At 44.4% G+C, this 24,749-nt stretch overlaps 1 protein-coding gene across 2 annotated transcripts in view; it reads right to left on the minus strand.

The window, feature by feature from the left end:
* slit2 (slit homolog 2 (Drosophila)) overlaps window positions 1–24,749 on the minus strand; it is a 433,881-nt gene that overhangs the window by 31,956 nt on the left and 377,176 nt on the right. For both annotated transcript variants that reach the window (XM_067989278.1, XM_067989268.1), the window contains 4 exons: window positions 24,272–24,411; window positions 7,998–8,091; window positions 5,881–6,018; window positions 1,749–1,989 (listed from right to left, as the gene is read on the minus strand). In XM_067989278.1, the coding sequence (XP_067845379.1) occupies window positions 1,749–1,989; window positions 5,881–6,018; window positions 7,998–8,091; window positions 24,272–24,411 (613 nt within the window). The remainder of the gene's footprint in view (window positions 1–1,748; window positions 1,990–5,880; window positions 6,019–7,997; window positions 8,092–24,271; window positions 24,412–24,749) is intronic.

The raw sequence follows: 24,749 nt of genomic DNA on the forward strand, positions 1-24,749 counted from the left end.
TTCTCTGCTCTAAGGAGAACAGAGCTTCTTCAGTCTATCCACGTAACTGAAGTCCCTCATCCCTGGAATCATTCTAGTAAATCTCTTCTGCACCCTTTCTAAGGCCTTCACATCTTTCCTAAAATGCGGTGCCCAGAACTGGACACAATACTCCAGTTGTGGTTGAACCAGTGTTTTATAAAGGTTCATCATGACTTCCTTGCTTTTGCATTCTATGCCTCTATTTATAAAGCCCAGGATCCCATATGCTTTATTAACCACTTTCTCAACCTGCCCTGCCACCTTCAATGATTTGTGCACATATACCCCCAGATCTCTCTGTTCCTGTTCCCCTTTTAGAATTGTGCCCTTTAGTTTATATTGCCTCTCCTCATTCTTCCTACCGCAATGTATCACCTCGCATTTTTCTGTGTTAAATTTCATCTGCTACGTGTGCATCCATGCCACCAGCCTGTCTATATCTTCATGAAGTCTATCACTATCCTCCTCATTGTTCACTACACTTCCAAGTTTTGTGTCATCTGCAAATTTGGAACTTGTGCTCTGTACACCCAAGTCCAAGTCATTAATATATATTAAGAAAAGCAGTGGTCCTAGTACCGACCCCTGGGGATCACCACTGTACACCTCCCTCCAGTCCGAAAAACAACCGTTCACTACTACTCTCTGTTTCCTGTTACTTAGCCAATTCAGTATCCATACTGCTACTGCCCTCTTTTTTTCCCATGAGTTTCAATCTTAACGACAAGCCTTTTATGCGGCACTTTATCAAATGCCTTTTGAAAGTCCATATACACCACAGATATCTAGATATGAACAAATCTCAGCAAGGTTAAAAGGGATTTTTGACAGTTTTGGAAAGTATTTAGTAAACCTTTAAATGTTCGTTTGCCAAATATACAAGGCAGTACAAATGCAGTACAAATATCATTATGTTCCTCGAGAATAACAAATATTCTTCTTAGGTGAGAAGGTAAGTGGGGTCTTTTTAGGTCGAGATAGATTTATTTTCACTTTGCTCCAGATAACCCTGCAAGTCAATGTCATGATGGATAGTGGCTGGACAAGCAGCAGAAAACTTACCAATACTCTGTGCTTGTAGGCTACATGCTTAAATAGCAACAGCACCCCATTGCACATTTGGGATCTCTGAGCCTTGGCTGTTGCCAACTCTCATCTACGTTCTGTTGACTTAGATAGGTGGGGTCTGCCTCTACAGGGTGAGAGAATGTACTCCAATTGAGACAAACAAAACCACAGGCTTGATGGATCAGCGGTCTTCTCCTGCCCGTCGTTTTTATATGTTCGCATGCTACCTGTGTGGATTTCTCAGTAGCTTAGGTTGGAGACTCTTAATCAAGTGGTGAGTTTCCATGCATGTCAAACAACCAGCTGCCCAGAAGTAACACTTGGGAATGACAGCATTGCGATGAAAATGAAATTCAACTCTTCTCACTGAGAATGCAAAATACAGATGCAAAACATTTATTTTAAGTAGATGCAGTCCAGTTTGGTTCAGTTCAGATCAGAGTTTCTGATTATCTTTTCGTGATTCAGATAGAGGTTTTGCTCATTCCAAATCTGAAATCAAGGCATGTTTTAAAAAACAGAATGTTTGAATAAAAATGACTCAAGATTGGACGTCTCAAGGAACAGTTCCTTTTGGTGACTGAATTGACATATGGGCCTCTGATACCATACAGACATAAAGCTCAAATATACTATTTGTAATTAGTATTTTTTCATACCTGGAGAGAGATATTGGGTTGAAGCTGGATGTTTGGTGAAGGAATCTGTAGGTAGGAATCCCTGTTCACGAAGTTCACACTAACCAATTTTTCGCACTTGTCCCCCTCGTAACCAGCCAGGCACTGGCAGACAGGCTCGTTTCCAATCTCTATGCACTGGGCTCCATTCTGGCATTCAAAATGATCACAGGGGCTGGTGCGAGGTAAAACCATTGGTGGAGTCAACTCGCAAAACAGGCCACTGAAAAGACAGTTAATAAGGAAATCTGACTTAGTGCTTATGGAAAATGATGCATCAACAAACTCTACACAAACACACTGCCTATCTGTCTGGGATTTTACCTTCACCAATGAATGGGGACTTCTCATTTAGATAACAAGGAAATCTAGATGTTTCTGTAACAAGCAAAATGTGCTAGAAATGAAAAAATGTACTGGATTTGGATTAAACCAGTGGATATGATTTAATCTATTGAAAACGGAGATTAGAGAAATCAAATCAGTTGGTACAGGTTGTAGAAAACTGTACACACTTTAGATGATGGCTATTGACAAAGAATACTCATGTTAATAGTGGGTATGGTAGGGTAGTGGTTATGATACTGGACCAGCAATCCAGAGTTTGTGAGTTCAAATACCACTATGCCAGGAAAAATTACTATACAAAGTGCTGGATTATCATAAAAACCCCCATGAAATGGCCGGAAACTTGAGGATTCCATGATGGCTTGTTGGAAATGGGCCTGCCCCAAACATGGCCATCAGTATAGGGAAGGGGCAGGGATGTTGGGATTTCCTGAACCCCAGGCTCTTAGTAGGACTTGGTTATTGGTTGGCAGAAGTGCAGCTGGTTAGACCGGAGTGGATACAGATCCACCTGGGGCAGAGGCTGGGATTGAGGGGCCCCATCACAAATTTTCAAGGAATATTTCTCCCTACCAAGCACTACCATACAAGGACTTCAGTGGTTCAAGAAGAAAGTCCACCACCACCTTTTCAGCACAACTAGAGGCGGGCAATAAATGCACCACCCACAACCTTAGAACAAGTTTTTAAATCGGTGGGACAAAAATACACAAATCCTGCACTGTAATTCTGGCCTCTTTGTTAGCTGGACCGATGATCTATGTGTTGATAGGGAAACATAATTCAAATGTTCGGTGGCTGGCTTGGTGCAGTGGTAGAAACTTTGATCAGATTTCTCTTAAACCTGCGTCATTGCATAGATGCCTTTTCAATGCATTTGTTAGTAACATTTTGGCCTCGATATTTACGGGGAGGGAGTGCGGGGGGAACCCGGAGGTCCTGCTGAATGTTAAGGCAGGACCTCATTTTCTTTTTTTAAATCCGTTTCCCACCTGGCAGCCAGCCAGATTGACAGACCGGTCGCTGCCGGACAGGAAACCAGCGGCAGAAGGCTGCAGTTAGGGACCGTTGGGGTCGATCCCTGGCAATCTGGAAAGATCGGGACTTGGTGGAGGGGTCGGAGCCCGGCAATCGGGAGAAAGGGAAAGATCAAAGCTTGGGTGGGGGGGCGGGGTCAGCCGACAGGCGGTTTGAGCTCGATGTTGTGGGCCGGGGGGGGTGGGGGGGTGGGGGGGAGGGATAGGCCGATCGTGGGGCAGACGGCTTGAGCTTGGTGTTGTGGGCTGGGGAGGTCGGCGTTGGCCGATCGTGGCAGCGGGGAGAGACTGCGATCGTCAGAAGATTTGCTTGAGGGACCAGGGGGAGCACTCCTGCTCCTCCGGGCTCACAAGGAATGCTCTAAAACGCACTTACCTTCTGCAGCGAGCTGTTCTCATCTCCATTTCGTTGTCGGGTTCCCCAGGCCGGCAACCATTAAATTTAAATCAGGCTCCCAATTGCAGTGTGGGAGCCTGATTTAAATATTATAATGAGGTGCCCTGCCTCTCCAAGACGGGACACAGGCACGCCTCGCAACCCACTGCCATAAAAATGGCGTCAGTCGTGTACGCAGCGGGCTGGGGTCGCGTTTCGTGATTTTTAATTATTAAACCCCTGACTCTCTCCCACCCGTCTTGGGGCGGGGCGGGGCGGGGGGGGGGGTAGTGGAGGGGGTTAACATCGATCCCAAAGATTGCATTGTGAGACACCCCGTTGACTCCTTGCTGGAGTACAGTTCCAGAATTAGGGGCTCTGTCTAGGTCAACTAACATGCACAAACCGTGGAATAAACCTGGAACCCTCTGTATGATTTATTGTTACACTGGATGTCACATTTATCCACCAATCTGATGTAGATTAAGTAACCAAATATTTCAATAATAAGTACCCACCAAAATAATAGAGCCCTAGAGCAGATTATTTGACATTATACTCAGTCCTATGTAATCAATTGAAAATACTGAGGAAATATCTAGCTCACCTGTTAACAAATTATGAATTGATTCTCCCAATCTATTATATATTAAATTCAATATGTGGAATTTTCAATGTTTAAGGTGTCACATTGTGTGACACACAATAGCTGCTATTTGATGGTTAGAATATATTACCAGAGACTCTACAGTCTGCCCATTGCATTCCCATAAATCGCTCAAAAAGCTTTATAATTTCTTTTTTCATCTGCCTCAGTAACTCAAATTTCTAATATCCAAAAAATATAAAAGCATATTTTTCAATAACATTTGTTAGATGTATAACATTGGATTGTCATTTGTCTGTTTTAATGAATTCATTAAAGTTTTTATTTGAAAGCATCAGCACATTCCAAAAGCTTGGGCCTGGACGTGAATTTTTGCTCAGAGCTGAATTTGGATTGTGCAGTTTGAGCATGTGCAGTGCACCACATTTCTCAGGATGCACCAGTACTGTTCAGTCAGCTGATGGGATATTTTTCTTTAGGGTTCTAGTACTTTAGACAAAGCAGCTTTTAATCATTTTGAATGACCGAGGAGACAAATTTCACTACTGAGCTAAAACGTATATTGAATGGTTTTATTTTATTAGACATGTGTGTGTGTGCATGAGAGAACACAACATTGTTCTAATTGCACACTTGCTGTTGCTTTTATTTTTTGTTCAATAAACTTTTAAAAAGTGTGTTAAATTAAAGGAGAGGGAGTGTGTGCATTTCTCTTCCTTTAATGTTACTTCAACTTTCAAAAAAAAGGCAGTTGAACTTTGAACCCGACTGCTTAGCTCCACCAAACAGTTAGAAAAGGTCAATGCTAATGGCTTACACCTGTGAGACAGAGATTCTAATTTCTAACATCTAAAAGGGCAGACAGGCAGTTTTTCCAAACTCATTGTAATTTTATTTCTTTTTAAAGCAAGTTGAATTTTGAAAGCAAAGTCTCTATGATTCTTTGTGGGGAAAGTGATGGAAGATACAATGGTTGAATGGGCAGTTCAAAGGGAAAGAAGTGGGGTAGCGATGGGTGTGAGGGGGTGCTATGAAAGGGAACGGGCAGGGGGAAGATGGAAGTGTCGGGGATGCAATCAGACCGAGGAGGTGGGGAAAGTATGAATGATTGGAGAAGGGAATGGGAAAGGAGCCACTGAGGGCCCCTGAGTTTATGGGTCTATCTAGGGTTCACACCAATCTTTTGCTGAAGTTATGGCGGTCGAGTGGGAGAACCCTCGCAGACATTCCAGGCGAGAAGCAGCAATGTGAAGATGGTAGAGACAAGTTAAGAGAGTGACCATATTCCTCCATATACCATGTGCAAAACACAGGAAATATTATAGTTCTTCTGAACATTCTGATATTAAATTATTGCCAAGTGATTTGCTGAGATGTTCACTGTACCTTGCATGGAGGATTGTTATAATACTGACTAATACTAACAATTGGAAGACGGTGGCTATTTTCTGATTCCAGCTTTGACAAACTGACACAGACAGCAACCCTGTGGTAAACTTCTTGTCACTACAGTCACACAGTACTGCTTTCAGTGCGACAGCTGATATAAATAAGTCAGCCATTCACTTTACTTCCATTCTGAAAATATGTGCAAAAGCTGAGATTGTTTGCTGTCGCAAATGAAACTAGGTTATGAGAAACAACACTGACAGCAATTCACAGGTCAGTTTGTGCCTTAGAGTGCCATGTGCTGCTTGCTTTGGCAGAATCCTTTATTTGCCCAGTGTCTCCCCCATCCAGTCCTACCTGTAGCCTTCTGGGCAGATGCAGGTATATCCGTTCACTGCATCGATACACGGTGCGCTGTTTTTACACTTGTTCTCCTGGCAGTCATCATAGTCAATGTCACAGTGTTCACCAATGTATCCAGGTGTGCACTCACATCTGTAAAACAGAACATAATCTCCAAAAGTCAGATAAAACACCCATCAGTGAAGCACTTTAAAATCATATTTTCTTTGCAAATGATGTGTCTCTGTTCTAATTCTATTGCTGTGGTGTCTGAGAGATTTTGGTTGCATTCCAAGTGTCTCCAGATTATAGGAAATGTGACTTACAGCACTCAAAGCTGCCAAAGCCATTTGTTAAGAGTCACAATGGAAGGAATGGATACATCAAACCCCAATAAGCAAAAGGGCCAATCTTCCAAAGCAATCAATTTGAGGGAAAGTATTATTTATCTTTTAAATTAGGATTGAGGCTTTGTTGAACTCTTGTGCCTTCAGGCTCTGGCATCCCATTAAAAAGTGATAAACACTTTGTTCATTGAATATCATCATGAAATCGATAAGTTCTTGCTGAAATTTCCCTTCATTGGAAGGCTAGCAGTGTCTGCTGTGAATACAGACTGGCCCAGACAGCTGTGGGAACACACGTGATGCTGCTGGCAGTGTGCAGAGTGTGTACAGTGACACAACAGGACTACATGTGTAGGCGAGCAGGAGTTATTATGTACCTGCAGGCAGAAAGGAAGCACTACAGCAGCACCTGCTTAGAGCTGGATGGTGTCCAAATTGCAACATGCAACTCTTGTTTTCTATAATCACTAGCATGGTGGGTAAGATATGCAACTTATTTAATCATAACACACTTCTCAACCTCAGCAAAATTAGGCACAAATGCTGGGGTTTCTTAGAGTGAGATCCATCCCTTATCAAAAGTGTGAACAATGCTTCAAAAAACTTGTACCTTTCACACAGAGTTCCATTTTTTATGTTTTGAGAAATATTTATATGTATATCTCTTAATCCAATATTCTCCCCTCCTCTCTTGAACATACTGAATGATATATTCCGCAGGTACCAGCTGCCCACATGTGTAAATCTATATATTGTCAGTAGGCTAAATAATTTACAGAGGGCCTCATAGCTGAACCCCATCCTGTCCTTATCTGTTCATGGAGGTGCACTTTCCGGTAGGGGTCATTGCATAATAATCAGCCCTGGCTTATTTTCCTCTCCCATCCCCAGGAACAATAAAGTCAACTATGTAACTTATGACTGCTGCTTCTGGAGAGATCAGCTAACTATCCACAGATGAGGGATCCGAATACAGGACCTTCCTGGTCTTTATGGGTCGGTTTCACTCTATGTTGTGCAGTTACCAACTGAGCTACCTGTGGCGCTCCACTTTTACTGTTATTTTTATTATTAGTGCCACTGCTTGCCCCTCATAAAAGTAAACGTACATGGTTTTCTTTCATGCAGTGCATGTTGGATGCATAATATGCGTGGGCAGAAATTTCCTGGGCACACAGCAATAACTTACGACGATGGGTTTAAAAAGTCCATACATCTCAGAATGCTGCATATTATTTCAATAAATGTAAATTATAAAAGCCAACAAAATACAGTAAGGTTCCATGAATTAGTCACAAGTATTTGAAATGAGCAGGAATTCTAGGGGATAGAAATTGATATGCGCTAAGCCCATTTTCCGGGCATAAAATATAGTGCAAAGGTGACAAATTTAGCATGGGACGGCCTGCGCCCAATTTGTGTGTACGTTCGAGCCACTGCTAGATTCATCAGGGCAATTTTTTGAGACATCTCCAATGGCCGCTTAAAACAGGTATTAGACCCCTTATAAATGTAAAAAAGGGGCCTGTTTTATGTCCCTATGCCTACATTGGTTGGCGATGAACAGAGCAGGATCAGGGCCTGCTTCGCTCAGGATTCTTCAGTGGCCTGCCAACGAAAATGGACCATGACCAATTTCCACCCCAAGGTGTCTCTCTCTCTCTCGTAGTCAAGTATGTCCTTGTACAATTTCTACATCTTTCATTTATGCTAGAGTTAACAGAAGAATTACATGGCGACCAAAAAAGACAGATTAGTCATCCAGCAAATGATCTTTCCACGTACTTGAATCCCTTGACAGTCATGATACATTTGGAGTCGTGCTGGCAGGCGTTCAGCTCCGGGGCACAGAAGTCGAGTTTCTCTTCACATAGCTCACCTATGACAGAATGAGAGAAGGCTACAGGTTTATCCCCCGCTGCTGCAATGAGACTTGAACTAAACGATAAAGTAATGGAAGAGAGATCTAAATTATTGTTTGGAAACTATGAGCTCTAAATCATAAGCGGAGAAAGGCTGAGACATTATCCATCTTTCTTAAAAGCTGCTGATGGAGTTAAAATGATGAATGGTTTCATTATGCAGAGCAAAATAGTGAATGTTTTTCTTTGTTGATCTTCTCTAGGTGATTCCTGAAAGCACTGTGCTATTCAATCATGTGAAAAACCATGGACTGTACTAAAACCAGAAAGCACCTGTGCTCCCGATTGATGGGACTGAGGCACAAAGCAGACTTGGGCTACTAACTACGGTTCTTCTCGACTGTATACTAATTTCTTTGCTTCTTTAAAAGTGAATGGCTGATAAATCCAATATTCAACAATGGGAAACTATATTTTAGAATTTTCTTTTCAGTGTTTACGCCATCTTCTAGATTTTCACTGTAAACAGATGAATTTACCATGAAGCTCAGTTATATTAACACACACACACACACACACACACACACACACACACAGAGTCATTCAGCTCTCCTCATACTCTTTGCCATTCTTTACACACCGACTATGCGCTTCTGCCACTGAATCGAATGCCTAACGTATCGAAGAGCACCTTATTCAATGTCGCATGTTACATCTATATTTTGTTCACTCAAGTCATGACTAGATGATCTTTGAAGGTCACAGGTAAAGGAATTGATTATTCCATTCATGCCATTCTTAAACATTCCTCTTTACAGGTGACTAACTTGCTGATACACGGCAACAGACTGAGAAGTCCCCAAATCTTCCTCACTCATACGCAGTCTGAAGTTTGGGGATAAATTTAAAATGCACGTTATGGCTAGAACATAATACAAAGATGTATTCAATTTTGGCAACCAGGTGGTGCAGTGGGTGAGAACATTGTCAATTCACCTTTGGGGCTAGTGATCCCATCTAACCTAGACTGGTAGAATAAGTCTCTTTTCTATTACTCTAAGAGTCCAAAGTGAGATGAATTTGTGAACGTAACCTTTAGTGGACAATAGTTAACATTACAATACTTGCCATAATTTGGCAGTAATTGCGCTAAATTGTCAGTCTCAATCGGAGAAGACATATGGATGCCTCTGTGGGACTGGCACTGATATATTAGCACAGTAGCGGGTGCTTTTCTGAAGTTGGTGTTAAGGCATGTTGTTGAGGCAGATTAGAGGGACCTTCACTCTGCATCTGGCCATGTTAAATCTAACCTGGGAGTACTTGAAACAGATCCTGGATTTAGATGGTGGGAAAAAATATAGCATTCACTGGAACTGATAGCCTTCACCTTGATGAGCACAAAAAACAGTTGGAGGCCAAAAATCTTTAGTTGTTCCAGTGCACATCCACCGTAACTCCTGCAAGAGTGTGTGGGAAGGGCCACAAACTAGGCCGGGACATGGATATGCCAGGTCCTGGCCTAAAATTGGAGTTCCTATGGGCCATGTAAGGGTGGAGCCTACTACACCTGTCCTGTATAAGGCCGGTGGCATTCCCGTGACATCAGGACTCAAATGGGGTCTAGTGTATACATGGTGAGAACAGGCATATCAGCCACCTCCATGGGTTACAACTAGAGCTACAGGCCTGGAATAATTTTTAATTTTTTTTTAGAACAGCCCTCTTCCTAAGGGGGCACTGGGGCACCATCAAGAAGTTTTTAAGAAGCAGCAGCCCAACACCTCCATCCCTCCTGGCCCAGGGCCAGGGCCCCTACATCACAATCTGCAGCCTGCTGCACAAGGCCTTAGACCCATTTCCAGTGGTGCAGGCAACTGTCAGGTTATGTAAATTAGGTGACCTCTCCCTGACCCCGCAAACACTAGTGGGGCATGATCCCGGCGTAATTCCCGAGATCGCTGGTTCACAGATTTTTAGGGTCCTGATCTTTCTTTGAGATTTCAAAGGAGACTTATTCCTGTGAGAGACACTCGTAGGTTGCTGCACACATTTCTACCATCACCCAAGTACTGTGATCCAACATCTGCACAGAGCACACTCTTAATCTTACTAGTGAGAGGTGGGAAATAATTCACAGATGAAACACTGGCACTCGAAGAATCTCTACTCCTTACCTACACATACTAATGGTTTGTGGATAATGCAAATTGATGCATTTTTCATCTAACCAGTAAGATATATTTAGTACATCACTGACACGCAATTTAAAGTGGTCTTTTTTCTATGTGTGATTTTAAGAAAAAATGACCTCAGTCAGTATTACAGCTACAAGGAGCGGGAATGTTTTACTTGTTTTCTGCACCGCTAATGCAACATTATTAAATTCTGTAAGTGCGGAAGGCAAAGGGATGAAATTCCTCTTGATGATAATTTTGGTAAGAAAGTCAATGTGTGTGTAAAATTGGAAATCCCATTTTGTACTCAATTTTAAGTAATGTTATCCACAGGAAGAATTTCCCCCTGAAGCCTGTAGTCACTGCCTCAGTACACTAGCGTTAATACTGAATCCACCATGATTATTTCACTTGCTGTTGCCAATACAAATGAAGAGTTTTGATGTTGGCACCGACATTAGAAGCAGATTTTCCATTCCGCAATCAAGGGTGGTGCCCTGTAGTCTCACACAATGACCCCGATTTTAGAATGGAGGCAGGATGGCAGTGGGGGAGGGAGGGAATGGGCGCGTGGGTAACCCGACTAATCAAATATGTCCATTTCGCACGCGATCGCAAGTGAGTTGGTGCCACTTAACGTGGTTTCCGGGTTTGCTGTCTGAAAGCTGTGCACCTGCATCACAGGCTGTCAGCTCTATTTAAAGGGCTATCGATCCAAAGGCTTTTGCTGGAGTAAAGACCCAGAAATCACAATGGAGCAGCATTGAGCAAGACTGCTCCAAGGTGCAACGATGCCTCACCGCAGCAGCTACTGGACGGGGTGAGGAGGAGGAGGGAAGTCTTTTATCCTGCGGACGGGAGGAAGTGCCCTGCCCCTGTCACCAAGAAGGCCTGGCTCGAGGTGGCAGACAAGGTCACCAGCAGCAGCAACATCTCCCGGACCTGGATCCAGTGCAGGAAGCGTTTCAATCACCTAACTAGGTCAGCAAAAGTGAGTACACTTATTGATTCTCCTGCATTCTGTCTTCCACATCACCGCCCCCACACCACCACCTCCCCCCCAACTCATTCTGCCCTGCCAAGACTACACCATCACATCACTCCTCACACCCAATTAAGGCAAATCCTCAACTTACCTGCACTTCCTCACCTCCCCATTTGTGACCCCACCACTACCACTCACCCCAATCCTCATCCAATGTGATGGCTGTGTCTCATACTCACCCTCTGATGCATCTCTTTCATGGTCAGCCTCACCCAAAGCAATGCATTCATTGGTTGGCCACTTCACCATCACTCACTCACTCACATGTCTGTTCTTTGTCCCCTTCCAGGAGAAGAGAGCACAAAATGCACGCAAGAGGGTGAGAACAAGAGAGGGGGCCACAACTAGTAGTGGTCCTCACAGACGCGGAGCTGGAGGTGCTGGAGATCAGCCGCACCCTCGAGTGCCTGTCTGTCAGAGACGGTGAGACTGACAATCCACAAACGTCTGGTGACACAACTTTAACATTCATCACACACAATACGAATTGATGTTAACAATGATTGCCATGTTGAAAACCTCAGTACGCTCATCGCAACATGACACATCTGTGATGATGCTTAATATTGCCTTCTGTTCTCTTACAGGCCCTTCAACGACCGCATGATGGCAGAGGGCGATTCCTCAGAGGACCTGCCGGCATCTGAGGGTGCACCGTCACAACATAGCGAGCCATCCACCAACGCAAATACTCGTACCTCGGTGGGTCCTAGTAGTGAGTTAGTTGGGTTGGCACTTGGTGAGTCACCACACATAAGTGACCAGGAGCAGACACTGGTGAGAGGGGCAGCTGTGGAGTGTCCACATCGGTGGGAGCACTCCTCTCCAGGCTTTGCTCAGCTGAACGCAGATGCTGAACTCTGGGGGCCATCATTTAAAGGGAGAATGATCGAGGGACAGTAGCACATTTGTGAAGTACTGGAACAGGTGCCAGGTGCACTCTCCACAATAGCGCAGAGGATGGAGGAGTCCAACTCCTGAAGGGTGGCACAGGTACGGGAGGGAATCTCTGAAATGCTGTCACAGGGATGTGAGCAAGTGTCTGAGATAGTGTTGCAGGTAAATGCGGGAATGTCTGCGATGGAGAGAAGGCTAGCTTCCGTTGAGCTTCAAGCACGGCTCAAAAATGAGTCCATTCAGATCCTAACAACAGTCTTTCGGATTCAGGGTGATCAACATTCTGCCACTCTAAACAGGCAGGCAGATACTTTACAACTGGCTTCCAAGGCTTCATACATGTCCTTCAAACTGTTCTCCAGCAGGGTGGTAGGAGTGATGTGGGCCTGGTCCTGGAGAGGGATGATGGTGAAAGGGGACATGGAAGTGGAGACGCCACTCAATGCGCTCCCACGTCTCACCCCTTGCCCACCTCTCAACCAGCACCCGCAATGCTGCCTCCTCTCCAGGTGGCCGAGTCTGCCCCTGCACAGGTGCAGGTGGAGCAGTCTTTGGAGGGGCCATTATGGGCTCCAAAACCCAGAGGGTGTAGGCCGAAAGCATCTAAGCAGTTAGGGCATGATCATTAGCAACCTGCCACTATCTCTGCTGCAGCCACAGGAGATGCACCACGTGGAAGTGGTAGGAAGAGAAAGGCGAAGGTTTTATGATCATGAAGGGTATGCACAAGGGTGTCTGACAGATGGTCATATTTTTCATTTATATTTGGTTTTGGTTAAAGTGACATTAAATGTTATCACTCTCACCACTACTGCCATGTCTTGCCCATTCTTGACTGGCTTTTATGATAGGGCCCTTTCATAAGCATCACCATGAACAGCAACACTTGATGCCACCCATTGGGTCATTTTACAGTGGGTACATGTGTAATTGCAGGACTGTTTTGTGCATGGAGGGGGGAGCTGAGTTGGCGCTGCTCTTTCCAGGTGGTCTGAGGACTGGACTCTTCACACTTTCTGATGTTAGGAGAACCGTTCACATATCAGTGACTCCCTGGCCTCATGAGCAGCCAAGTTAGCTGCTGCTCTGTCTCTGGGTTCCTCCTCCTCCTCCTCATCCTCAATGTGGATGGCAGATGTGGATGGGGCCTCCTCAAGTGGCACCCCTCTCTGTTGTGCCATGTTGTGCAGGACACAACACACTACTATAATGCGTCCCACTCTGACTGGTGTGTATTGAAGCACTCCCCCAGAACGATCAAAGCATCTAAATTGCATCTTAAGCAGCCGTACAGCATGCTCAATTGTAGAACTGGTGGCAATGTGGCTGTCATTATATTGATGCTGATGCTCGGTGATGGGATTCCTCAGAGGTGTCATGAGCCACATGTGCAGGAGGTATCCCTTGTCCCCGAGGAACCAGCCCCTAAGGGTGTTCAGTTCATGGAAGAGGGGCAGGATGTTGGATTCCCTCCGAATGAAGGAATCGTGGCAGCTGCCAGGGAATCTGGCGCACACGTGAAGGAATCTTTTGCGGTGGTCACAAACGAGCTGAGCGTTGATGGAGTGATACCCCTTTCTGTTGATGAACAGTCCTGGCTCGTGTGGAGGTGCTCGGATTGCTATATGGGTGCAATCGATTGCACCCTGCACCTGTGGGAAGCCAGCCACAGAGTGGAATCCCACTGCCCTCTCCGTCTGGCTGAGATTGTCCATGGGGAAGTTGACATACTGCGAGGCTTTGGGAAACAAGCCGTTGGTGACCTGCCTTATGCACTTGTGTGCAGACGACTGAGAGACCCCGGCGAGGTCCCTGGTGACACCCTGGAATGATCCTGAGGCGAAGAAGTTGAGGGCAGTGGTGACTTTAACTGCGACGGGTAATGAGATGCCGCTCGGCCCTTCCAGGAGCAACTCGGCATGAAGGAGGCTGCAGATGTCTGCGACCACCTGGCAACTGACTCTGAGTCTCCATATGCACTGCTTCTCAGAGAGGTCCAGGAAGCTGAGCCTCAGTCTGTTGACCCTGTGGCGAGGGTAGTGCCTCCTGCGACGTCGCTCTCTCTGTTGTTGCCCTCTGTGCTTTTGTGCAGGTGCAAGTAGCGGAAGTGCATGCTGTGTCTGACGAGGCTGGTGATGTTGCTCGTCCTCGCAAGTAGTGGTGAATGCAGCCATGCTGATGGTGTCAGTTGAGGGGGTCCAAAAAGTTGGTAAATATATGTGAACAGAAGAATTCTGAGGGGAAACTAAGCATATTCAGTGAAAACTCAAAGATCTCCCAGCCAAAAGTTTGTATGAAAGAACCGAGTGCCCTGCTGCAATAACTCACCTTTTATCCCCATCTGTCAAATTTTGAATGTCCAACTGGCTGCCGGCTGAAACACGTCTGGTAGAACATGGAGTGTTTCCCACAGCACGAGAAACAAGTTGAGGATGTTTGAAAATCGGACCCTTGCCTTAATGTGGACAAAATTAAGTACTTCAAGTATCTAAATAACTCTCTTAAGTATCATCCCGCCGGCTTTAATTGCCGGTGGGACTTCTACATTCGGGAGGTGCGCGCGCACTCAGTGGGGAACCTGGAAATCTGCAGGTTGGAGCCGGGTTCTGAACCCGCTTGGGATTTCCCTGATTTTAGAACCCCCCCCCCCCACCCCCGCCCCCAACGCACCTGCTACATCATTCTAAATTCGGGGCCAATGCCTTTTGTGTCCCATTATCCGACAATCATTTTTTATTAGCTGTTGAGTTAATGGAACAAGACCGCTCATATCATGCAGATAAGCATGTATTGGCTCCTCTCTCTGTCGATTAGACGGGTCCTAAGTGAAATGAGTTAGACCATCCTCACCCACTTCCCAAACTGCACATAGTTCAGCAGTCCAACTCAACAGATGTGGAGATGCCGGTGATGGACTGCGGTTGACAATTGTAAACAATTTTACAACACCAAGTTATAGTCCAGCAATTTTATTTTAAATTCACAAGCTTTCGGAGGCTTCCTCCTTCCTCAGGTGAATGTTGTTGGAACCTGAGGAAGGAAGAAGCCTCCGAAAGCTTGTGAATTTAAAATAAAATTGCTGGTCTATAACTTGGTGTTGTAAAATTGTTTACAATTGTCAACTCAACAGAGGATATGCCCAGAGTGAGAAGTAGAAAAGTTCACTCTGGTGCAGCAGACGATGTTCTTCTGAGGCTGGGGTTAAGGCATCTTTTATGGAAGGGCTGGGGAAGGTTTAGTTTGTATAGGATACATGCTATATTTGACCTGACAGTCTTCTGATGCTGATTCTAGACTCCATTTCCAAGCACTGACAGCCCTTACCCTTGATTAGCACAAAAACATTACTCAAAAAATCTAAATTGATAAAACAAAAAAAGAGCTGGAGAAAAGAATTGCAGAGTCAGGAAAAATGACACCGAACGTTTATCTCAAGAGCAACTTTTCTGCCTGTGGGGAAACGTCGCTGCATGCAACTAAGGAAAACAACAGCAAGTCGTGCAGGTGAAGATTATCCATCAGGAGCAGACTACTGCAGTGTCCATTCAGCATCACTCAATGTAAAAAGACTATTCCAATAGGTAGCCTCTGGCATTAAATAGTAATTATAATTGGAACCATATACAAAAAAACATTTTATTTAAACGATTCCTAAATGCTTGGCATTTAGGGTACCCCATACCGAAAATGAATCTGTATATAGTTACTGAAAACTGCTTTTGAAACAGAATCTGACCTATGTGCGACCCTATTTAGTGCATCGTATTGAAGGCAGGCAATGTGCTGAACATAAGGAGTGCAGCTCTCACCAGAGGCACTGGTTTAACCCACAAGTGGACCAACTGAGGGTAGAGTTAGCGCATATTAACCATATGTGGGTGTAGAGGGCATAGGCCCTAACAAGGATATCATTCTACCAGTATGAGAGGACAGATTGTTCTATTAACTACATGCTCTCTCTAGACCATTATTTTCAGGAGTAATACAAAGGATTAACCCCAACTCTGCTCTCGATTAGATTAATGCTGATCTTCATCTCCACCATACTGTAATATCACATAAACTGCAAAGATATTTATTGACTGATTTGGATTCGGCTCCATAATAATGGACATTAACGATATCAGGTATATCTTAGCTGCTTACCCCCAGACAAATGTGTGCTTTTTGTTGCCTTCCTACTTCATTTCTAACGCAGATGCTGTAATTATGTCATATACCTTGTTTGTTCTTTATTTTGGTCTGGATGGCTAATATTTTATACATTCTACTCCTGTCTAGTTTCTGGTGGATGTCTGTTAATTGCATTATTTATCTTATTTGGTTCCAGCTTGTTTTGCCAGAGGTGAGGTGTAATAATCTACATTAAATGATCAGGAAACGACACATATCGAGCCGCCCACAGGCCCCATTAAGCAGCACCACTCCCTATCATTATGACATAAGGAATGAAATTTGCTACCTCAGCAATGAATACCACAGATCAATGCAGCAGATGTATCATGATTGAATCATTTCCATCCATTCAACTGATGCAATATACAGCATGTCAGAAAGAGCTAGTTAAGTAGGGGCTGGTGGTACTTCTATGATAATTATGTTTCTGTATAAATTAGTATCATGAGGGAAGCAGTTTTTAAACTGGCTGATGATTTTTGGCCACATCATGAGGATGAGATCCAGTCATCTTTCAAAGGTAATTAGCTGAAGATTTGTTTTGGGACAAGTGCAGGTTGACTTGATACCCTCACCTACTTAGCCATAATGCTTTCAAAATAAGAAGGGAAAATTATAGTAGTGTCGGGGAGTGGGGGAATGGGGGTGGAAATCATGCACCTCATTTCCAAGGAACAAGCAGGTGACAGGAAGAAGAAAAAAATGATCCAAGTCTAACTGCTCGTGGGAAAGAGAAAAGGGGAGAAACAGACTGCGACTGACCTTTTTCCACCTCATTCAGATTAGCAGCTTGAAGTGACAAGAGACAGAAGAAACAAGAGATTTTCTGAGTTTATTCTTTTTCAATACACTGAAACAATATAATGCAGCAGAAAAAATATCAGTTTAGCAGCTATCTAGGGCTTTCATTCATCCCCGTATATTTCTATCTTCCTGTTTGATTTCACTGTCTTCCTTTATTTTTAAGCTCTTGCCCCTTTTATCAGAGCTGCACCCTCCGCCACGGTCAGAGAATCCCGTGGATCACAGTGGTCCTATCCTCATGAAGTAATTGTCATGGTGTAGTTTATAAACCAGTTTTCTTTTCCTTCATTTTAATTCCATTTTTCTCCCCCCTCCAACATTCCCCTCTCTTCTCCTGAAAGCACTGACTGTTGCTTGGATATGGTTCTGTGGGCATTGACTGCCCTACAGTACCAGCCCAAGTGACCTGTTGTCGTGTGTGTGCCTGAGCAATGAGCAGGGTATTCAACTGTGGGGGCCAACACATTTGAGCCTGATCCTGTCATCCCCTGATGTCCACATGCATGCACTTTCCAGCAGGGGTCCCTAGACAGTGATCTGGAGCAGGAACTCTAACTTGCGCAGGGGAACTGAGGTGAACTGTGACAACGCAACTGCCACCCAGTTGAGATCGGATAACTCAGCACAGACCAGGGATCCAACCTGAGACCTTCCTAGTCTGTATTTACTCAGTAACACACTGGGATGTGCATCTACCCACTAACGTATTAGGAGAGCCTACATTTCTTGTTCTAGTAGCTGTTTTTATGAGACTCAACTGCAGAGGCACTCTTCATTATTCACTTGACTAGAAATATGTTGCCAAACTCTAAAATCTAGCTTTAAAATAATCATTCAGAGTTTGTGATAGCAAATGTGTGCTAGCAAATTATAGTAACAGGTCAGTAAACAAAATTAGCAGGTTTTGTTAGTGGCAGACATTGGTCTTTAGGTTTTCTGGCTTCATGTGTTCACCTGATGTCAGGAAATTCTACAACTGTTGTTATTTCTTGATCTGTTGACAAAACCCTTAATGCCGCAAAATGAGTTGGCAAAACACACAGAACAGGATCAAGCTAGTCACTAAGGTAGCGACACTATCGACTATGTCTTTGGACTGGGTCTTAAAGGCACTCAAGCAATAATCAGTAGCATGCTACTCTTCCCCTCTCCGCAATAACATCAATGTCCCATTGCACAGCTACATTGTACAGAGTGGCTAATAATAAATGCAGCTGCGGCTCGATTGGGTTGAAGAACAACTTGCATTTATATAGCACCTTTAATGGAATAGAAACATCCCAAAGTACTTCACAGAAGCGTTATGAGACAAAATTTGACATCGAGCCACGTAAAGACATATTAGGCCAGGCGTCCAAAAGTTTAGTCAAAGAGGTAGATTTTTAAGAAGCGTTTTAAAGGAGAAGAGGGAAGTAGAGAAGCGGAGAGGTTTAGGGAGGGAATTCCAGAACTTAGGGCCTAGGCAGCTGAAGGCACGGCCACCAATGGTGGAGTGATTAAAATCGAGGATGCGCAAGAGGCAAGAATTGGAGGAATGCAGAGATTCAGAGGAGGTTACAAACACAGGGAGGTTGAGGCCATGTAGGGATTTGAACACAAGGATAAGAATTTTAAAATCAAGGCATTTCTGGACCAGGAATCAATGTAGGTCAGTGAGCACAGGGTTGATGGGTGAATGGGACTTGGTGTGAGTTAGGATACAGGCAGCAGAGTTTTGGATGAGCTTAAGTTTACAGAGGGTGGAAGGTGGGAGGCTGGCCAAGAGAGCATTGGAATAGTTGAGTCTTGAGATAACAAAAGCATGGATGATTGTTTCAGTAGCAGATAAGCTGAGGCAGGGGTGGAGATAGGTGATAGTATGGAGGCGGAAGCAGGTGGTCTTGGTGATGGAGAGGAAATGGGGTCAGAAGCTCAGCGTGGGGTCAAATGAGATGCCGAGATTGCGAACTGGTTAAGCCTCAGACAGTGGCCAGGGAGGGGGATGGAATCGGTGGCTAGGGAACAAAGTTTGTGGCATCAGATTAGACCAGAGCATCTAATAACAGTCACACCGGGGATAATTCTGACTTTGGGTGCTAGTGTAATTGAAATGAAAATCGGGAGAGATGTATAATGGGCGGCTGAATCAATATTGTCCATTTTACATTATTACCCAAAGTCAAAATTACCCCCATGAAGTGGAGGAAGAAGAGGTCAATCTATACATTTCACTTTGTAGATCTGACCTTCTTAAAAGGACCTGATCTTCATGAAGAGGTGTTTGGCAAACATCTTTGTTCGTTTCCAAATACACAGTACAATAATGTAAATGTTTGGATACATTTCATTGCATCAGCTGCACATGATGCCTCTCCCCTCAACTGAATAAATCAATATCAAAATTATCATCACGTACCTTTAGGTACCATTGGTGGCAGAGCTACTCAGGTGCTACAAATGAGCAGTCCTCACTGGATGACGTGAGGTCAGCTCAGTTGCATAATTTTCTGGTGTTCTAGTTGCATTGCTCATGATGCCTTGGAAGTGCCAGGGACAGAATATCAGGCTTCAACAGCAGCAGAGTGCTGCTGGCTGCCTGTTGCATCACAGTCGATTTTCTGGTGTGGGGAGGGGAACTGGGCAAGTGGGATATAGTTTCCTCAATGGCCAGCAATTTTTTTGGTGGGCACGGGAGTTGCGAGTCATGGGGATGGGAAAAGGGGTCAGTCACGGAGGGGGAGATGCCGGGATCGGGGGTCATCATGGGGGTCCACGATCGTTGATGGGGTCGGGGGGGGATCGTGGTTGGAGGGGGAGGATTGGGGTCAGGGGGTCAGAGGGGGAGGGTCGGGGGTTCGCGATCGGGGGGGGGGGGGCACGGGGGTAGTCCACGATCAGTGGGGGGAGGGGGGTCCGTGCAGGTAGGCTTGTTGGGCCTGGGGGAAGCACTCCTGCTCCTCCGGGCCCAGAAGCTGTGCTTTTCTAGGCACCTACCTGTTAGTCTCGGGCCTTCTCGCCTCCTATCACAAGGCGAAAATCAGAAGGCCCGGGAATCCCGGCCCCTCGGGGTTGAAATCGGGAAATAGTGAAAAATGGAGGCCTGAAGCCTCCTTGAAAAGTTTCAAGGCCCGACCAGCCTCCTGGGAGCGGGTTGGTCATCCGCCCCTCGTCCCGCCCCCACGAAAACCGGAAATGGGCAGGTTGGAGGCGGGTCTAAAATGGTGGCAATTTTCAGTGCCCCCCCCACCCGTTTTTTAACTTTTAAAATCAAGCCCAATATGTGGAACCTGCCTAATTTATATGCAAGTTTGGGCCTATTGATTCTACAGCAGGCTTTGTGTACAGACTTCCAAACCCTCTTTGTATTTTCTGCCCATATTGGGCACCTCCAGCATGTGTTAGGCCTCAGTCCTCTGCACTAATAATATAGGGAGCGGACACACACCATCAATCTCTTAATGCCGACACTCCTATGTTTCCCTTTTCTTCAAGTAAGTGCTCTGTAAGTTATGCAATTTACTCCAGGGTAATCTACCAAGTGAAAACATTCAGGTCACTATTACCATAGCTAAAGACACGGCCCATCATATGTGACCTACACCCCTTTCTTCAACCCAGCCTGAAGTATTCCGGAAATACAAAGTTTGGATCAATCAGCAAGCAAATGCAAATCATAGAATTATGGAATCATAGAAAATTTACGGCACAGAAGGAGGCCATTCGGCCCATCGTGTCCGCACCGGCCGAAAATGAGCCACCCAGCCTAATCCCACTTTCCAGCACTTGGTCCGTAGCCTTGTAGATCACAGCACTTCAGGTGCGCATCCAGGTACTTTTTAAATGAGTTGAGGGTTTCTGCCTCTTTTAGGCAGTGAGTTCCAGACCCCCACCACCCTCTGGATGAAAGGAATTCTCCTCAGCTCCCCACTAATCCTTCTACCAATCACTTTAAATCTATGGCCACTGGCTATTGACCTCTCTGCTAAGGGAAATAGGTCCTCCCTATCCACTCTATCTAGGCCCCTCATAATTTTGTACACCTCAAATCAAATCACCCCTCAGCCTCCTCTGTTCCAAGGAAAACAACCCCAGCCTGTACAATCTTTCCTCATAGCTAAAATTCTCCAGTCCTGGCGACATCCTCGTAAATCTCCTCTGCACCCTCTCTAATGCAATCATATCTTTCCTATAATGTGGTGACCAGAACTATGCGCAGTACTCAAGCTGTGGCCTAATTAGTGTTTTATACAGTTTTGGCATAACCTCCCTGCTCTTATATTCTATGCCTCTGCTAATAAAGGAAAGTATTCCATATGCCTTCTTAACCACCTTATCTACCTGTCCTGCTACCTTCAGGGATCTGTGGACATGCACTCCAAATCCCTCTGTTCCTCTACACTTCTTGGTATCCTCCCATTTATTGTGTACTCCCTTGCCTTGTTTGCCCTCCCCAAATGCATTTCCTCACATTTCTCTGGATTGAATTCCATTTGCCACTTTTCTGCCCACCTGACCAGTCCATTGATATCTTCCTGCAGTCTACAGCTTTCCTCCTCACTATCAACCACACGGCCTATTTTTGTGGTTAATGTGGTTAGTTTCGGTGTCACTGGGCTACCTGGGTGAAGTCTATCTAACCCCAATGAACTCTGGCAGATCTATCACAGATATGACTGATTGGGGTCTAAGTACAGAGACAGATGATTTTATCCTTGATTTAATCACTGGTCTTTTCTTTGTATTCACTGATCGAATTCCACTCTACGTAGAAAAGTTTGCATCTCAATGATCCACCTTCACCGGGATAGTGTAGAAAACATTTATATTCTGCGAGCTGGTCCTGTCCTCTGGTACTTGAATTTCTACAACAAATCTCTACTATATCCTTTGTTTGTGTCGTACAGAACAAGTATTTAGAAACAATACCCTAAAAATCCACAGGCAGATTATCCTGGCATAATTACTGGGATTATGCCTGCCGGTGATCTTTGGTGCTGACCCCACCAAAGTGTGCGGGGTCAGGTGAAAGTTACCTTATTTACATAATTTGGGCAAGTGTTCGCACCACTAGGGGTGCATCTTGCATGCCTCCTAGGAAGGGCAGGGCAGAAAATCCAGTGTGGGATGACCGCTCCCAATCTTTGAGGGTCCAGGCCATGATCCCAGGTAGGCCCCATATACAAAAGCCTGCAAGCTTGTATGCCTCCTCATGTTTGGCCTATAAGCCCACCACTGTTCCGTCAGATTAAGGACAAGACAATTGCCAACCTGGTGGGCACAGACTATGTCCCAAACAAGGCTCAGCAGAAACTGTGGGGAAGGCCGGGGCCCAACATATCTAGGTCCTGGCCTAATTCTGGCTCTTCTGGACTTACGGCAGAAATGTCCCAAGAGGGCCTTGGATTTTCGGTCCCTGTGCCTGGGACCATTGTAAAGGGTGTCAAGGGTAACTGCAGCTGAAATCTCAGGAGGACCCATTAGTTGGATATGGCTTTTAATATAGTATTAGTATAAAAACTTTATTTCTTTTTCATAATCAAATGTATTTGCATCAGAGATCTACAATAGCTGCACAGAGTTGAGAGACCATTTAACATGACTGCTAGTGTAGAAAAAAACTGATTCAACGATACATCTAGACAATGCCTACTTCCAATTTACTGTTTAATTTAGTGCATTGTAAGTAATAAAACATTTTTAATATTCCATTTTAGAAGACATAAATGAAATCCTGAGTTAAAACATGTGAAATCAGTGACAAATTTGAAAAGTTCCATTGCTAAGCACACCATTGGGAATGCCATACTGTGAAATAATGCAGGGCTGCGGCAGCATTCCATATCACGCAGGCCTTCAGCTCTATTCCCTCTCAATCTACCATAAATCTGTGGTAGGTTTCTTGCGCCTGTAGGAAATTGGATCCCAGTATTCCAAAGAAAATACACAGTGGAACAAGGCGACGCACAGTTCCGACACTAAAGCCTTTGTTCCTCTGTTTTTGTTCGTGGTTAGTACATGTGACACAACTACCTCAAAGTAGTTTGTTGGCATCGTCCTTTAGTTTATCGGATTATTTCATACTGTGCATCTTCAGTGGTAGAAGCCATCTAGACAGCTGCCTCTCAAGTCTCCAGATGGCTCTGGTTCTATAAAGTCATGTTAAAAAAACTTACACTGCAGCAGTAAACGGACTAAACTGCAACATTGCTTTCCCAAATTACCACTTGTTAGACTGAGGCCAGGTTTAATAAATTCCCATTCAACCAACAAATCAGGCAGAAGACAAGGTGGAATGGGGAACTAGAACAGAGCTTAAAAGATATTTTACATAAATGACATTCAAAAGAAAATACCACACAATGGGAAATAACTACCTTCAGGTTTAATCATCTGTCAAATACCTCAACACTTAAGAATTTAAAGCCTAGCAATTACCGTTTGCAATATCAGCATCTGCACTTACTATATTTGTATGATATTCCTTTGTCTGCTATCTTAAAAGGAACATTAAGCATTCATATGTTAACATTGCAAACAGTAATTTCAGACTTAATTCTTACTGCATTCAAGTTATTTTACAAACTAATACATAAGTTTCTGGAATACATATATATTCCATCGTGTGTTTTAAGTGTGCTATACGGTCTAGGAAGGTTCCGGGTTAAATCTCTGGTCTATGTTAAATTAGCTGATCTCAGCTGGGGTGATGATAGACAGAGGTGCTACAATTGGCCTCACATGAAGAATAGCCAGTGGCTGAATTGCTGGAGGGTTGCCACTGCTTATGGAACCATATTCCAGCATGAGTCAGTGCCTTTGGGAAGAAGAGGTAAGGGGAGCAAATCAGAGTGAAAAAAATGGGAGGAGAAAATATAATTTTAAAAAAAATAGCCGTTCAATAATTTCTTACTGCACAACAAGCGGTCCACATTTGAACAAGGAAAATGCAGTTTCATTTTAATATAATTTGTCACAGAACAGAAAAAGGAACACTGCACAAGTTTCCTGTTATTCTTTACACACTACAAAAATCGGACAATCTTAGTCTTGTCTCTTTAATATGCATTTATCGTTTGTTTTGGTGAGATTGAGGTTTCTACCACCGTCTACTTCCCTTACCTGTGTATTCAGGTGGACAGAGGCAAGTGTAGTTATTGATCCCATCAATGCAGGTGGAATTATTCTCACAATCGTTGTCCTCACAGTCATCAACGTTTACAGCACAGACCTCACCTTCAAAGCCATCAGCACATGAGCACCTGAGGGAACAGGACAACTTATATTCACACACTGGAAAACGCTAGATGGAAAGTAAGCACAAAACACTTCAAGATTGTCCTAATTAAGCAGGAAGACTTGTGCATGGGTGGCCCTGCATGATTTCTGTACACCTAGTTTATTGCAATAATAACAGAGCCTTCAGGATTAATGGTCATCCAGTTAAAGTAAACACAAGGTAAGTGACTTCACTATAAGGCTGCGTCAATCCTTGACTTGTCCTTTTAAAAGAGGAGCCTCATCATCAGTCAGTAAGTCAGCCAGTCTGTCAGTCAGTATAACTAGGCTGGCTACAGGCATCACTAGATCTCACTCATTT

This window comes from Heptranchias perlo, chromosome 1 (assembly GCF_035084215.1).
Source record: "Heptranchias perlo isolate sHepPer1 chromosome 1, sHepPer1.hap1, whole genome shotgun sequence".
Classification (NCBI taxonomy): Eukaryota; Metazoa; Chordata; class Chondrichthyes; order Hexanchiformes; family Hexanchidae; genus Heptranchias; species Heptranchias perlo.